Raw genomic sequence first — 17,868 nt, 5'->3', positions numbered from 1 at the left:
ATTTAAATGTAAGATCCAGGCCACTTGATCCAGCCTGCATGTTTACATATTCAGCCCCGTTAGTATTAAGCAGTAGAGTGAATCAGGAATCCTTAGAATTCCAATCCTAGACATATATACATTCAAAGCTGGCTTGGTAAAAGTGTGTAAGAGTTAGGGTTAAGGTTAAGAAGCTTTAGTGCTTCTGGTTTCACTACAATTAACATGTGTCGCTTAATTCTTTAAACTTCCAAGCCTGGCTGAGATACCTTTGGCTGCGTCTAGACTGGCATGATTTTGCGGAAATACTTTTAACAGAAAAGTTTTTCCGTTAAAAGTATTTCCGCAAAAGAACATCTAGATTGGCACGGATGCTTTTGCGCAGAAAGTGCTTTTGCGCAAAAGCATCCGTGCCCAGTATAGATGCACTTTTGAGCAAGAAAGCTCCGATGGCCATTTAGCCATCGGGCTTTCTTGCGCAAAAAATTAAGGTGCCTGTCTACACTGGCCTTCTTGCGCAATAGGGCTTATCCCTGAGCGGGAGCGTCAAAGTATTTTTGCAAGAAGCACTGAATTCTTACATTAGAACGTCAGTGCTCTTGCACAAATTCAAGCGGCCAGTGTAGACAGCTGGCAAGTTTTTGCGCAAAATCTTGCCAGTCTAGACGCACCCTTTGTGTACCCCATGTTTTGCAGGGTTGGCCCAGCTAGCTCAGTGGAACCTTGCTGGTCAGCAGCTCACACTTGTAAATGCATCTTCCCTCTGTCACTGCTGAATAGGTCACATCCTGTGACGGTCTGATCTCTCATATTCCCACCAACTTCAGCAGGAGTTGTGGGCACTCAGCACTTCTCGTGCTTTGTTCCAGACAATATGAGCCAAAAAACTAAGCAACGCTTTATGAGCAAAATAAGATGCCAGTCAATGTAAGAATCATGTTATTTTAGATAATGATGGGGGGGAGGGGAAGGGAACCAACCTGGGGGTCATATGGGCTGTGGAAGGGCATGTGCAGGCAGCCTTTCCAGTGACTACCAGTTGCAGCTGTTCTGAGGTCTAACTTGCATCATAAACTCTGCCACACTGGTGCCTTCCTCCCACTCAGCAATGCCATGTTCCCAATTAACCCCCAAACTGCTGAGCTCTATCTAAGCCACAATGCAAGTTTTAGAAGCTATTGGCCTAAGACTCCCTTCTGGATAGAAATAGGCCTGACTCAAAATCATGGATCCATGCAGCCACATCTGGTGGCTATGTAAAGATTACAGAAGACGACTCTTCCTCCTGGCACACCACTGAATAGAGCAACTGCCGCCAAACCATTGAGAGTAATAACTACTATGCACTGAGCTCCTGGACCTGGCATGAGTCAGAACTAAGCCAAGCTGCCTGCCTGCCTGGCTCCTAGTACACTTTAAATGCAGAGCCGCAGCGGGGATAGGTCCAGGACCCAGTGCAAACTGGGACTGAGCTGGGCTGCAGGCCAGCCTGCTAAAAAATTTACTAGCAAGGGGGAGGTACCAGTGTTTCTCAAATTGGGGATTCTGAGCCAAAATACAGCTGCAAGGGGGTCCCAAGGATATTTTAGGAGGGTCACAATATTGCCACCCTTACTTCTACACTGCCTGCAGAGCTGGGAAACTAGAGGGTAGTGGGGGGTGATGCTCTAGAGGCAGGCCAGTAGAAATGCAGAAGTAAGGGTGGCAATACCATACCCATGTCGCTCTTATTTCTGCTGCTTTTAGTGCTGGGCACTCACCGTGGCAGCTGATGACTAAGGTCCCAGTGAGCAGCCACTGCTCTCCTGTTGCCCAGCTCTGCAGCCAGGGCCATCAGCAGCACGGGAGTAAGGGTAGCAATGCCACAACCCCGTCCCTCCTATAACCTTGTGATCCCCCCCCCCCCACACACACACACACACAACTCCTTTTTGGGTCAGGACCGCTACAATTACAACACTGTTCAATTTCTTTTTGACATGTTTGAAATCGTGAAATATTACCATTTTTTAAATTATGAAATTGACCAAAATGGACAATGAATTGGCTAGGGCCTTGCTTCTAAACAGTGGCTGGTAAATAGAGTTTGTCTCAGCATTCAGTGATTACTTTACTAGCAGGAAGATGAGAGTTACCAGCACGCAGTACTGGAAAGCTATAGGACTTCTAGTACCAGCAGCTACACAAATCATTTTCAGCGTTGAGTCTCACAGGCAAACATTGCACTTGGCAACATTTTGGCTGAGTGCCTGGCTCCCCAGCTATCTTTATTCTCATGTGTTTTCTAAAACCCACTGCCTGATCCAATGCCCATTCAGATCAATGGAAAGACTTCTTTTAATGTCTGTGGACTTTGGATCAGGCCCCATAAAAATAAAAGCATGGCACTGGAAAAGGGCAACAAAAATGATTAGGGGTTTGGAACGGGGCCCATATGAAGAGAGACTAAAAAAACTTGGACTTTTCAGCTTAGAAAAGAGGAGACTAAGGGGGGATATGATAGAGGTCTATACAATTATGACTGGTGTGGAAAAAGTGAGTAAGGAAAAGTTATTTACTGATTCCCACAATATAAGAACTAGGGGGTCACTAAATGAAATTAAGAGACAGCAGTTTTAAAACAAGCAAAAGGAAGTTTTTCTTCACTCAGCTCACAGTCAACTTAGAACTCCTTGCCAGAGGATGTGGTGAAGGCTAGGGTTTTAACAGGGTTCACAAAAGAGCTAGATAGATTCATGGAGGTTAGGTCCATCAATGGCTATTAGCCAGGATGGGTAGTAATGGTGTCCCTAGCCTCTGTTTGTCTGTAAATGGATGATAGGAAAGGTATCACATGAGGATTACCTGTTGTGGTCCCTTCCTCTGGCATATCTGGTATTGGGCACTGTCGGCAGACTGGGCTAGATGGACCTTTGGTCTGACCCAGTACGGCTGTTTTTATGTGCTTAATATTTCAGCAACATCCACTAGAGTATTGTTCTTTGATCTCTTGCCCATTTTCACTCTTTTTGAGCCTTCTTTCACCTGGCAAGTATGAAATCCCCTTGCCCTCGTAATCATATATATGTGCAGTAATGGTTCGCTGACAGTGTCTTGTTAGTTCTTCAGACTACAGGCCTGCATTTAAGAATGTGGGACCACAGGGCAAATGAATGGAGGGAGTGGGGGTTGCAAAGGTACAGCCTGGCATGATTTCTCTGGGGATGAGGAATAGAAGCAGCGCAGGAGCTGGACATCAGAAGCAGCAGGTTAGGAACTGGAAGGCGAGCTTGAGAGGAGAGCATGTTGCAGGGGCAGAGGCAGCAGACCAGGGCTGGACTGGAGGATGCAGGCTAACCAAATAATGACTTTTGGGCACCTCACAAAATGTGGCAGCCCCAGGACTAACAGAAAGCACATGTAGGAAGAGACTCTAGCCTGTTTTGTGGGTATTCGGATATTAGATTTACTATACGTAACTTAAAAAACAAACATTGATTTGTTTTTGTGCTTTTTTCTTTCACTCTTCCCCCCCCCACCTCCTTTCCCTGCAGTATCTTAGTTGTACCTTTCTCTTATTTCACTGTTTCTCCTCCCCTGAAATGTTCTGCCGTGTTAACAGTCCCTTTATTTATTTATTTCCTCCTCAACAACCTTTTTCTCTGTGTTCTGCCCACTCCCTTCTGACTCAGGTTCTTCCAGTTTCTCTCCTCTACTGTGTCCTCACTGCCAGAACCCCGCAGCCACACCCATATAGCAAAAGCCACACACACCACAGTTCACGGCCTTTCTCTAATTTGTAAGGAGGTGCCCTGTAATTTCAGAGCCGTTTAAATGCCTTTGGATTTCCTCTTTATGCTCAATACATGCGGAGTTATCCTACTCTAATCTCATTCAATCAGTCACAAACATGCCTGTCTTGTACCACATCAGAATAGGCAAATCAGTTAAGACAGAAGCAAGAATTTACCTTGAGGCAGCTAATTGTGTGGCATCTTTGTCAGCAATGCAGTTAGGACATGATTGTTCTCCTCTCAGCAGGCCACAGCCTTTTTATTTTGCTCTGTGCACAGAACTCCCTTAGCTATGTCTATGGAACTGGGTTGGCCAATTCTCCTTCCTTTGAGGTCTGTGCAGTAGGACAAACCAAGAGCATAGTTTCTTATGTGCTACTCATGCTGTGTCCCCTCCAGGCACCTGAACCCTTGCTGAGGACTATGGGGTAGCTGCCCAGATGCCCCAGTACAAATACTGATGGTAGGATTGTGATACGTGTGGATGTGTAAACATCAGGGCTGGATTAAGACCTTTAGAGGCCCTAAGCACTGAAAAGATTATAGTGCCCCCCCCCCCCCATATGTAATTCAAAATAAAAACAATACTATACCATAAAATCTTTTTTTTTTTTTTTTTTTTTTTTTTTTGTGCCCCTGCTTTGCTGGTGCCCTAAGCACGTGATTAGTCTGCCTGTTGGGTAATCCAGCCCTGGTAAACATAGCTGGCACATGGTTGTGTTGTGAAAAAAGTTGGTATGTATACACAACACAAGTCAGCCATGGGGAAGATCCAAAGATCTTGCTATAAATCAGATCTCTAGTGACTTCAGTAGAGAGCTACTGCAATTTATACCAGCTGAGGATCTGCCTCCATGTTTTTAACCAGGTTAGATGAAGGTGACATAACCTACTCATGAAAACAGTTGGGTTGTTATGTAAATAGGCCCTTAGACTCACTGTCCTTTGTGGATGTGATGTTTTTTCCTTACCCATCTTCAGTGCTGTACTCCTTGGCCCTTTAAGAGAAACGTCAAATAACCCTCTCCTGTTCACTGCCCTTAAAAGCTTGGGTAGCCATTTAATAGCTGTTGTCTTGTATACTGCTCAAAGTGAACAACTGTGAAATTCTTTCATTGGTCAGGCTAGGGTAGGAAATGTTACGCAAAAACCCAGGGTCACCAAGTATCAGTAAAAATGCCCTAGTGTAGACAAGGTCACACAGTGCTGTACTGTGAACTTTGCATGTGGCGAAAGCTTCAGGGGGTAGCCAAGTTAGTCTGAACAGAAAAAAAAACCAAATGGTCTGGTAGCACTTTATAGACTAACAAAACATGTAGATGGTGTCATGAGCTTTCGTGGGCACAGCCCACTTCTTCACATGACCGGAGTTTTGAGTTTGCAGACCCAAAATAAAAAGGAACAGGGGGGGGAGAAGGGGTTGGGAGACAGGGAGCAGAGAGGGTATAGAAAATTCAGGAAAGCAGAGGGAATCAGTAACTATCTGAAAAATGAAGCAGATAAGAATCAAAGTTAATTGATAGTACCTTTCCTGGCATAGGAAGCTATACAAAGAGCTGTTTGCACGTTCATTGACTGTTGGGCAGATAGTGTCCTAACCATCCTTCATCACGATTGGATTACACAGCTCTTTGTATAGCTTCCTATGCCAGGAAAGGTACTATCAATTAACTTTGATTTTTATCTGCTTTGTTTTGACTACCCAGTCTTCAGATACTTACTGATTCCCTCTACCTCCCTGAATTTTCCGCAAAAAAGTGCTTTTGTGGAAAAGCATCCATGCCAATCTAGATGTTCTTTTCCGCAAATGTTTTTAACGGAAAACTTTTCCGTTAAAAGCATTTGCGGAAAGTCATGCCAGTCTAGACGTAGCCAGTGAGAACTACATGCAAGGGTGACTGGATGTGCATTAAAGGAGTATGTGCATGGATGTGGTACCTGACTAGGTGTGCATGCATGGATGTTGGTACATGAATAGTGTGCATGCATAGATCTGTATGCGTGGATGTTGGTATCATTAATGGTTAGCCATCTAATGGCAGAGTGGGGAGATTAAGACTATATTTGACGTCTCTAAAATACTAGCTCATTTCTCTCTGCTAAATGCTTTCTTTTGTTTCTCCTGCAGGGGGATTTTTAATCCCATATATCATCATGTTAATTGTGGAAGGGATGCCTTTGCTCTTCCTGGAGTTGGCAGTGGGACAGCATATGCGCCAAGGAAGCATAGGCGCGTGGAAAATCATAAGTCCCTACCTCAGTGGGGTTGGTACGTTCCCATTTCATGGATAGGGGTTATTTTTAATTCCTAGCTGAATTTTTGGGGAGTCCTATGAGTTGTTGCATCAAATGTAATTTAGAGCAGGAAATGGACAGGAATTGGGGCATTTATGGAATCTATAAAGGGCAATACACATCGACAATGAAAATGACATGTGAGTTTGGATCAAAGTCATGGATCCCAGGGTAATTAGTAATTAAGTTTCATAATATGCCCATAAGGCAGGCAAACATTATCCAGGGATTTTAACAGGGAACTAAAGCAGAGAGCAGTGAAATGATTTAATCTGTATCGCACGGTGAGTCAGCGGCACAGCCAGGCCTAGAAGCCAGGGACTCTTGCTTCCCTGACCCCCTGCTGCCTCCCACATGTAGCATTGACTGGACAACCTGCAAGGCATGGAGGGTGGCCAGCAACCCTAAAAAGAGTGCTTTGCTGCCACATCAAAATACAACCTTTCTGCCACTTCCTGCCCTGTAGCTGTTTATTACTGAAAGATGGTGATAGGATGTCTCACATCTATAGCACCTCCTAGGTCCTGTGCTAGCGAATATTTTAAACACTGATCTGGAAGAAAAATATAAAGTCATCACTGACAACATTTGGCAGGTGACAAAAATTGGCGCTGTGGTAAATAATGGCAAGGACTGGTCACCCGTACAAAGCGATCTGGATTGCTTGAAAGCTGGGTGCCAGCAAGGAATATATATTTTAGTACAGCTAAATTTAAATGTATAGCTCTAGGCCCAAAGAATGCCACCCATAATTACAAGTTGGGGGACTCTTGTCTAGGAAGCAGGGCTCTGGAAAAGATACGTGGGTCATGGTGGCTAATCAGCTGAACATGAACTCCTAGGGATGCTGTGTGCAAAAGGGCTAATGAGTTCATAAACAGAGGAGTCTCGAGAAGTAGAGAACATTTTATTTTACCACCGGCCACATGGTTGGTCAGGCAGTTAGTAACCACTGCTAAAGTGAGCATATGTTCCAATAGTCCCCTGATAGTTCCAGGTTTCCTCATGTTCCAGGAATATTTTTGGGACACCTGAATTGTCCTAATTTCTCTTTTTATCAAAATGTTAGCTCAAGAGGAGCGGCTGTGTGTGTTTACCAGAGACATTGAGCCCAATGGAATGAGCATGTAGTATGTAATAGCATTTAGAGTGAACAGAGGTCAAATGAGGGTTGACACTAGCAAACTGCTCTCTTGCTTAAAATGAATAGAAATGATGCTTATAGTCTAAGTAATTCTATCATGCACTGCTGAACAATTACCAGAAAATGGCCTCCAAATCCAGAAATGGTTTTGTCCGGTCAGATGTTCTTAGTAGCAATACTAGCACACTTTTTTTTTGTTAAAGGTACTTTTGTGGTGACACACGTAGGGTCTGTCAAAAATATGGCAGTATACAAATGCACTGCACAAACATGAAACTTGTCTAACAGTGTTTAACCACCCCTACCAAAGGTGTAGGCTAGCACATGATTATCTTCCCATGAAAGGTCCAGAATGCAAGTTCTTTGCAGTGTGAACATCTAACCATGTGTCACTGGGTTGGCCGGTCTCTTCCCCTCAGGGACTGCCACCTTAGGACAGCTCTGGACCTTAAGCAGCTGGTACCTGGATAGGCTCCTATCTTTTTCTGCTTTCCCCACAATCTGTCATTTTCAAGTATTCTGAACTTTGTTTCCTTGGTCCTGTGGGAGAGCTAAGATGACTGAAGAACTGCATATGTCACTTTACAATTCTGCTGTACAGCCAGTTTATCCTTCCAATGACTTTCCCCTTTCTCATTCTCAGGCATTGCCAGTGTGGTGGTATCGTTTTTCCTCTCCATGTACTATAATGTTATAAATGCCTGGGCATTCTGGTACCTCTTCCATTCATTCCAGGTGGGTAGAAGCATTGATGATCCCCATTGCTAGACAGTGACCTAACTTCCTCCAGGGTGGGCTGGGCCAAAGTGCTTGAGAATTCTGAAAACAAGCCTAGTTTGCCTGGAGAAAATATGAACCATTTACAGGCAGGGGAATCTGCAATGTGGAGCAGCTGTATGAAAACTTACATTCTCCAGAGGCTGTGGGGCCAGCCACAGGAAGCCCAGCACAGTGAGCTGATAATCAGCTCTACAACCTGACCACTGAATGGTCCTTTTTAGAAAGGTGTTTATTTGAGTTACTTACGGTCATAGTTAGGCCATACAGTTCTGCTCTGCCATGTTCAGAAGCCTTGTCTGGTCTGGTTAGAGCTGGTTGGCAGCGAACACGTGAAAAGGGAACTACGTCTCTGAAGGAGGATATTCTTTCACATCTTTGTGAGACCTTTGCTCATCTTTAGACTACAACAAAAGGTAAATAAAAGCTTTCTGCAATAAGCTGGGTAGCTTCTCCTAGCAACACAGAAGGTGTGTTTCTGATAAGCAGTCAATCAGGTTTTATAATGTATCGTCTCTGTAGGGGCTTAATAAATTTTTATTGCACACTAGCACTTGAATTTGCATAGCGAGGTAATGATCAAGCTGAGTAGTCCTTTCCTTGTGGCCCTGGCCCTGAGGTATTATGCACTTACAAATGCATAGGACCTCTCCACAGACACCTGTGACATAATGTCTTTTACAATGTTTCAGAAGTGCTCAGTAGTTCCATATGAAAAGGGTAACATAGACTCTGCCCTTGGAGTATGAGTGTGTCTGATGAATGCTGGTTTATTTCTGCAAAAACCACAGGGAACTTTAAAGACATATATTGGAGCATTAGGGCATAAGCTTTCTACAGGACTTAACATCAAACAACATTAGCATTCACGAGAATTTCCACAAATTCCCCCAGCCCTTACTCCTATGTCTATGTCTACCAGTACATCACTGGTATGAACTGAAGAGGAGATGATGAAAATGCAAGAACAACATTACTGCATGTATGTCAGCTTCCTGCTATTAGATATAAATATGCCAGCAGGTTACTCATGGGGTCTGTCCCAGCATCCCCACACATCTATGGGACAACACATCTGGCTTCCTCGCACTGACACTTTGCATGATACCTTTTCTCCTGCCCCAAGCCTCACCAAGACACAAAGCTCTGAAGAGCTCTGCAACATGCTTAACTCTTGCATTTGTTTGGCCCCAAAGGATCCCTTGCCATGGGCGAGTTGTCCTCTGAACAGTAACCACACTGGGTATGACGAAGAATGTGAGAAGACCTCATCCACTCAGTACTTCTGGTACAGGAAAACTCTGAACATTTCACCATCCATTGAGGAGAATGGGAACATTCAGTGGGAGCAAGCGGTGTGCCTGATCCTGGCTTGGCTGTTGGTCTATCTGTGTATTCTGAGAGGAACAGAGTCTACTGGCAAGGTAAGAGGATTATAATAGTTGATTCAGAGTTAAACCATAATTAGAGCTTGCAGAAACCAGCTTTAAGTGAAGTTAACAGGAAAAAATAAATAACCCTTAAGGAGCTTTTTAAATGTGGCTGGTTTTAATTTCCTCTTCACCAGGAAAACACTATTTAACCATTGCTTGAGTGTGCCTGCAGGACCATATATTGCGGTGTGGTGACAGGGCCATATACTGCATGCACATTGGCATATGAGCTGCCATTTAAAGGCTGATGGCTGCATCCAATAGCTTGTTCATTGGGAGAGCATTTGCATAACCTCATTTTCTATCCCTAAGTTGTGTAATGAATCAGTGTGTTCTCAATATTCCCACACTACAGTCACCAACTATGCTGCCTACATAGATGGCTTGGGGATATGTCTCCAAAACACAGAACAACACCGCTTTTGTTTAAAAGAGGATCTCTGCTAGCTACAGTAGCTTTTAGGCATATAGTCTCTGAGAGCCAGTCGCTGGACAGCAGGTAGCATATTTGTACAAGTGTCATAGAACGTCACAGCTCATCCTGGAGAGGGCAGAGAACACACATTAGCCATTTTACTGTATACTACCCTCATCCAGTGTCTTCTAGACAAAGCTCCTGAATTCTGTCCCTCTTTACAACTTTGTGGTCCTGGGCATGTGCCATAGTCAAGGACTGCGAGGTCTGTTTCTCATGGAATCACAGGCAAATCAGACAGTGTAAATGAAATAAACAGTGTCAGAGTGCAGGTTAGTGTTCTGCTCTGAGACATAAGCATCAATGTGACACTGACACTGTGCGGCAATCGCTTGTGGCGCCGTTATTGAAAAGGAGCCTTTTGACTGGTTTAGAGGAAGAACTTATGTCTGACTCAAAGAAAAAGCAGTGACTTCTCTGAATGAGAGGAACTTACAGATAGGAACATTTGTAAACAGTCAAAGGCACAGGTGCCCTTATCGACTAATCAAAGTTGATGCAAATTGCATCGACTATTCGATTAGCCAAGTAATCAAAATTTTACATCCCTAGGGTGTACCGCTGCTGAGTGGAATCAATTAGGGCCTGATCCTGAGACACTGAAGACATGGGAGTTTTGCCATTGACTTAAAGGGAAATAGAATTGAACCTGCAAACAAGAGCTGATGCTGACAGATGTGAAGCATCTACAATAAGGAAAAATGCAAAGTACTCCACGTAGAAGGGAACAACCAGCTGTACACATACAAAATGGCAAATGGCTACCTAGGAATGAGTACCGTAGAAAGGGATCTAGGGGTCATAATGGACCACAAGCTAAATATGAGTCCACAGTGTGACACTGTTACAAAAAAAAAGCAAATATCATTCTGATTTATTAACAAGAGAGTCATAAGCAAGATATGAGAAGTGATTCTTCCACTCTATTCTGTGCTAATTAGGCCTCAACTGGAGTATTGTCTGGGCATCACATTCAAAGAAAAATGTTGACAAACTGGAAAAAGTCCAGAGAAAAGCAACAAAAATGATTAAAGGTCTAGAAAACATGATCTGTAAGGGAAGGTTGAAAGAACTGGTTTGTTTAGTCTGGAAAAGGAAAGAAGGAGAGAGGACAGGATAACAGCTTTTCAGTACCTAAAAGGGTGTAACAAGGAACAGGGAGAAAAATTATTCTCCTTAACCTCTGACGATAGGACAAGAAGCAATGGGCTTAAGTTGCAGCAAAGGACATTTAGATCAGACATTAGGAAAACTTCTCTGCTGTCAGGGTGGTTAAGCAGTGGAATAAGTTGCCTAGGAAGGTTGTAGAATCTTCATTTGGAGATTTTTTTTTAAGAGCAGGTTAGACAGACACCTGTCAGGGACTAGCTAGATGGTGTTTGGTCCTGCCATGAGTGCAGGGGACTGGACTTGACCTCTTGAGATTCCTTCCAGTTCTATGAATTCTTGTTGAAGCCAATGGGAATGGAGGTTACTCAACCTCTGTTGGGCTCAGGTTCTACATCGGGTATTGGGAGTTACACTGATTTTGGGAAACCACAGACTTCTGAGGGCCAAGTTGTGGAGCCTGACTATCCATGTTGGTGAGCACTTACTTGAGTAACCCCATTGACTGGAAAAGGACTACTTATGTGATAGTGTTTAACAACAAAGACCTGTGTCCGGACTGAATTGTCTGTGCAGATATCAACATTTCAAACAGCCCAGTAGCTCTGTGGCAGAGCAAAGAAAGCTCCATGTGCATCACTGTTATTTATTGTAAGTCGTATTAGACTAGCTCCTGGTGGCCCCAAGCAAGAGTGGGGTTTCATCATGCCAGCTACAATAGAAACACATAGGGAGAGCATCAGAGAACTCTTTCAGGAATGTTCAGCCTGTGAAAATTTACTCAAATTGTTGGATTGGAAACTCCAGGAGGCTGTTTTCTGTTTCATAATCACTGAACTGATCTTAATTTTAGTGCAATTAAACTTACCTGGGGATAATATGATGAAAATGCCTCAATTCCATGTTTATCAGGGTTTACGTATCAATTTTTGGAATAACCATAAAATATATGCGATGGGGAAGTCATTGCATTGTCCCTTTTTCGTGTTTGTATTTCATAAAAGGTAATATAAGGTTCAAAATCACAGGTCTGATCCAAAGTTCATTGACTGAGTTATCAGATCACAACCATTTCCTGGCCTAGATAATAATATAAAATGTTATTTGCAAATCTTAAAATAAGTTTAAAATTTGAATTTGCTTTTTTTTTTTTTACCATTAATGTTGTTCATTTACTTTTTGGATTTTTCTTAGAATGTACAATGGAAATTGACTAATTAGTTTCACTGCTTATAATCAGCTGCCAGTCAATTTTATTCTAGCAAAATGCAGTAAAATTTGGATTGCAATCACTGTGGAGGAATGTTTATTAATTCCTCTTATTACAATACAGCATTTGCTTTGTAAGTTTAAAAAAGAAAATAATGGTTATATTACCATTAGACTTAAATTTGTTTTTGGTAAAATCTAAATGTTGGGCCAAATTTGACCTGAAAGTATTCATTTAAGGATCAGTACAGGGTAGCAAACATATTATGACTATTTCAGAGAGGGCAAACAAACATATAGAATTTACCATACCAGATTAGTACAATTGTCAAGATATAGACTGCTACACTGCCTGCAAAGGGAAATATACATGCCTGCAGTGTGTATCTAACCATGCAATTCTATTCCCAGAAAGAAATTTTTCTCCCATGTCCTCTCATTCCCTCCTTCCCTCTGGCTAATCATTATAAACTCTGAAATAGGAAGATTGATAATCCTACAGAATTCACAGCTATGAAAAATGTATCACTTGAAATCTGTCATGGGGAATACCAGAGTTTCTCAAATTGGGGGTGCTGATCCAAGAGGGAGTTGCTGGGGTGTCACAAGGTTATTTTAGAGGAGTTACAATATTGCCACTCTTATTTGTATGCTGCCTGCAGAGCTGGGTGGCTGGAGATATACTAGATGCCTAGGTATATGCTAGATGCCTAGTTCTGAAGATACTGTCCCATCGCCAGCCATGCAGAAGCAAGGCTATATCACACACAACAACCTTGCAAACATACACACCTTCCTTTTTGGGCCAGGATTCCTATAATTACAGTGCTGTGAAGTCTCAGATTTTAATATCTAAAATAACAAAATTTATGTTTTTTTAAATCTTATGTCCGTGAAATTGACCAAAATGGACTGTGAATTTCGTAGGGTCCCACTGATAACCTTTTGCAATTTTACCTTGATAATGTAACCATAGACGTATTTGTCTCTCTATTTCTTCCTATACCAGTACAGTTCTTGCAAAACAGTAACAGATGCCGGTGTAGATTAACTCTTCAATTAACTGACATATGACAGAACGAGAAGCAATGGTCTCATTGGTGGAGGTGTAAGTTGGATATTAGGAAAAACTATTTCACTAGGAGGGTGGTTGTAGCACTGGAATGGCTTACGTAGGGAGGTGATAGAATCTCCATCCCTTGAGGTTAAGTCCTGGCTGGGATGTTTTAGTCGGGATTGGCCTGGCTTATAGCAGGGGATTGGACTTGATAACCTCCTGAGGTCTCTTCAAGCCCTAGGATTTTATGCTTCTAATTTACGTTTTCTTTTTGCAGGTTGTCTACATTACAGCTTCTTTGCCATACTTTGTCCTTATCATATACTTAATTAGAGGACTAACGCTACATGGAGCTGTGAATGGGCTCATTTACATGTTTAGACCAAAGGTACTGGAAATATACACTGATTTTTAACGGACCTCAATCATTATAACTGCATAATTTCATACAAAATGGTAACTTACTAGATTTATTTACATTATATTTTCACAAGAGTAAGCTAGGCCTGATATTGTATGTATCCAGAGTCTTGAGGTACACCACTATATCATCGAAGAATTATTAACTTCTTCCCCCCGGGAAAATGTGTCTTATCAAACCTAAGCTGTGTTCTATTATTTATATACTGAATAACAATATCAGACCAATTAATCCCTAAATACAACAGAGTTACACCACAGATGATTATGGCCTAAGATACATTTCAAGCTCATTAGACATTTCTCTGTGAGAGTAGATGCGTGCTGTTCCATTTACTTCAGTGAAATTTTGTTCATCTACATCAGCAGAGAATTTATCGCAGCATATAACTAAATCATGTTATTCACACACTGAAGAAACCCACAAACAGCTCAATTCTGTCTTGCTTCTGTGCGTAAAACTCACACTGACTTCAGTAGGTACTGTGTGAAAATAGGGTTTCGAGCCAAATCAGGTCCTTAATAAATCACATTCTCTCTCCTTGATGTCTAGATACTATAACGATGAGAGCATTAGACATACCGTAGGTGAGCAGTCTGAAGGCCACTTTTGTTCTCATCAGCTGTTTCTCACTCTCTTTTTTTTCAGATTGAGCAATTAGCAAATCCAAAAACCTGGATTAATGCAGCTACCCAGATCTTTTTCTCACTTGGTCTTGGTTTCGGAAGCCTGATAGCATTTGCCAGCTACAACGAGCCAAACAACAATTGTGAGAGACATGCCATTATCATCTCTTTGATAAACAGCAGCACATCAATATTTGCCAGTATTGTGACTTTCTCTATTTATGGCTTTAAGGCAACTTTCAACTATGAAAACTGTATAAGCAAGTAAGAGACTGGAGTTTTCACTTATTTTCCCCCTAGACATGACATAGGATGTTACATAGAAGATATAAACAGATAGCAGCTATACAACACAGCTCCTTGAGTGCCAGGGAATACATCTGAATAGATCTGATAAATATGCAGGAGATTCATTAGATAAGACCAGAGAATAGAGTTCAGAGTTCTTTTTATGACTGGTACTGATTAACAGACTTCAGAATACTATCATCCACACATTTTGAAGGTCCCATTGCTGACAAATGAGTTGAAAGACCTATCTATATTGCAGTTATGAACAGGAGGGTGGAGCAGGTTACAAAACATTGTTCCCTGAACTAGTTACCAACATGCTTTACAATTGCCCTGGAGAGGGCATCCACCTAGGCTGTGTCCAGACTCAAGGGTTTTTTCGAAAAAAGTAGACTTTTTTCGAAAAAACTTCACCTGCGTCTAGACTACAGCCGCGTTCTTTCGAAATTAAATCAAAAGAACGCGGCTTTTCTTTCGACGGTGGTAAACCTAATTTCACGAGGAAGAACGCCTTTTTTCGAAAGTGCTCTTTCGAAAAAAGGCATTCTTGAATGCAAACAGGGTGTTTTCGAAAGAGAGCATCCAGACTGCCTGGCTGCTTTCTTTTGAAAAAGCGGCTTGCTTTTTCGAAAGTACTGGTTGCAGTCTAGACGCTCTTTTTCGAAAGAGGCTTTTTCGAAAGATACTTTTGAAAAAGCCTCTTTCGAAAGAGGCTTGCAGTCTAGACATAGCCCTAGTGTCCTTCATGAGGTTAAAGCCTTGGAAGTCCAAGGACTTAGGCGTAGGACAGAGTTAGCCCCTGTCTACACTGCAGCTGTGTAGCTATGTTGTGCCCAGGCCCCTGACTTAGTTACCAGAGGTAGAAGGCTCTGTAGGCCATCTTCACTGTCATTGTGCGAGGGATGTATGAAGCCAACTGCACAAGACAGGTGGTAGTTGGATTCCTACTGTTGGGCTACGTCTACACTGGCACCCTTTTCCGGAAATGCTTAAAACGGAACAGTTTTCCGTTATAAGTATTTCCAGAAAAAGCGTGTCTACATTGGCAGGATGCTTTTCCGGAAAAGCACTTTTTCCGGAAAAGCGTCCGGGGCCAATGTAGACGCACTTTTCCGGAAAAAAGCCCCGATTGTCATTTTTGCGATTGGGGCTTTTTTGCAGAAAAGACTACTGTGCTGTCTACACTGGCCCTTTTCCGGAACAGTTTTTCCGGAAATGGACTTTTGCCCGAACAGGAGCAGCATAGTTTTTCCGGAAAAACACTGACAACTTTACAGCGGCCAGTGTAGACAGCTGGCAAGTTATTCCGGAAAAGTGGCTGCTTTTCTGGAGTAAGTGGCCCAGTGTAGACACAGCCTTGGTGTTCAGCATTGCAGCCCTATTTTATGTAACTGCAGGAAAGCATGGTACCAGGAGAGGAGTGGATGGCAGAAACTTTTTAGAAAGCCTACAAGCTTCTTTGCTGCTGCTGCTTCTGTTAAACCACACTCATGACTGGAGAAAAGTCTGACACACACCCCCAGAGAGGGTTTAAGGCCAGAAGGGACCGGTAGAACATCTAGTCTGAGCTCCTGGAGAACACAGGCCACCCACTCCCCATAGCATGCTGACCCAACAACTGAAATGAGATCAAAGTATGACAATCCACAGGAAACAACATTATTATGAGCCACAGGCAAAGAACAAGAGGGACTGAGGTGCACTAGTGTCTGAGGCCCAGATAATGCCAATGAGTGACCCACACAGCACTATGCAGAGTGACCCACACAGCACTATACCAAACAAAATCAATCAGGCAGTCCAATTCGATCTAGGAGAAAATTCCTTCCTGACCCCAGATATGGCAATCACATAGGCCCTGAGCACACAGGCCAGAGGCAGCCAAGCATCTCAGAGAGAGAGAATTCTCAGTGCCACCTCAAAGCTTGGCTCTCCCTGCCCAGGGTCCTGCCTCCAGCTTCAGCTCCCTCCTGATGCTTCAGAGGATGGCGATTAAAAAAAAAATGTTTCAGAGATGCACTTACCAGCCTTTTTCTCTCCATCAAAAAAGATAACAGGTGTTCTCAATGAAAGGCCTACGTCTGAGACATGGAAATCATTTGGGGCAGCCACATTTTTATTCAAAGGCACCCTACGGCTTATCCCTCCACCCCCCATTATAAAAGCAAGAGAAGGGAAAGCCTGACAGCCTCCCTCTGACACAAAGGCACAGCACTGCTGTCACTGGCCAGTGGCAGCTCCAGGGTGCATCATGCCAGCGGTACATAAGAAAAAGAATGATCCAAACAGATTATGAAGAGAGTACACAAAGAATTTTGGAAAACTCATCTACACTGAGAACCAAATTCTGCAGCCAGACTTTTTGCAGGCACAATTTCCAACCTCAAAAAGGATGTCCATGCAGTAAGTTTGGCCCGCCTTTCAATTGTGGGTACAAATCTGAGTACCCGATTGCAGGCTCAGTCTTAGTAGATAAGAGGAACAGGTGCTTTTATCTGTACACACTGGGCATTTTCTGAACACAAAAAATGAACCCAAAGTGTACATTAGGGATGTGAAGGACTAGTCAACTATCCAATAAGCAAATGCTTATCAGATAGTTGACAAGCTTGTCAACTAGTCATTCCCCCATCCTCCCTTTGCTGCCTCTGTCAGAAAGAGGCAGGAAGGGGGGCTGAAGGAAGAAGTACTTCAAAGCAGCAGCACCGCATAGAGCCAGGGCCAGACCCTGGGCTCCACATGGCGCTGCCGCTTTGAAATGCTGCCGTGGGAGCCTGGTTCAGGTTCTTCCTGGTGCTTGTCACTGGGTTCCTGTGGCAGCATTTCAAAGCAGCAGCGCCACACAGAGCCCGGGATTAGCGAGGAGTCCTCAGCTGATCCCAGGCTCCACGAAGTGCTGCAGCTTTGAAATGCCAGGAGGAGCCTAAGGCCAGGCCCCCAAAGCAGCCCAGGGGGCCCACACGGAGCCCAGGGTCAGCAGGGAGTCCGCACATAACCCCGGGGCTCCACGTGGCACTTTCACCCTTAAAGTGTAGCAACAGTCCTAGGGCTGTTTCTACACTTCAAAGGCAGAGATGCCCTATTGATTAGTCAATTGCCTGCAATGAATCAACTATTCGATTACTCAGTTACCTGCAATTTAACATCCCTAGTGTACATCCTCACAGATTTTTAGAACCAGGATTTATAGATGCATGCTGTACTTGGCCAGCCTGAAAACACAGACCTTCATTTTCACCTAAATCCTGAGAGGACTAAGGATCTATTTCTTCAGAATTATC

General features: G+C 43.2%; 1 protein-coding gene across 2 annotated transcripts in view; it reads left to right on the top strand.

Moving 5' to 3' along the window:
* SLC6A20 (solute carrier family 6 member 20) overlaps positions 1-17,868 on the top strand; it is a 36,242-nt gene that overhangs the window by 10,590 nt on the left and 7,784 nt on the right. For both annotated transcript variants that reach the window (XM_075921879.1, XM_006133129.4), the window contains exons 2-6: positions 5,881-6,021; positions 7,835-7,926; positions 9,165-9,392; positions 13,527-13,637; positions 14,319-14,560. In XM_075921879.1, the coding sequence (XP_075777994.1) occupies positions 5,907-6,021; positions 7,835-7,926; positions 9,165-9,392; positions 13,527-13,637; positions 14,319-14,560 (788 nt within the window). In that variant the 5' untranslated portion in view covers positions 5,881-5,906. The remainder of the gene's footprint in view (positions 1-5,880; positions 6,022-7,834; positions 7,927-9,164; positions 9,393-13,526; positions 13,638-14,318; positions 14,561-17,868) is intronic.

The sequence above is a fragment of the Pelodiscus sinensis genome, chromosome 2, assembly GCF_049634645.1.
Source record: "Pelodiscus sinensis isolate JC-2024 chromosome 2, ASM4963464v1, whole genome shotgun sequence".
Classification (NCBI taxonomy): Eukaryota; Metazoa; Chordata; order Testudines; family Trionychidae; genus Pelodiscus; species Pelodiscus sinensis.
Note: the sequence above shows the minus strand (reverse complement) of the source record. Positions and strands in the feature narration are given on the sequence as shown.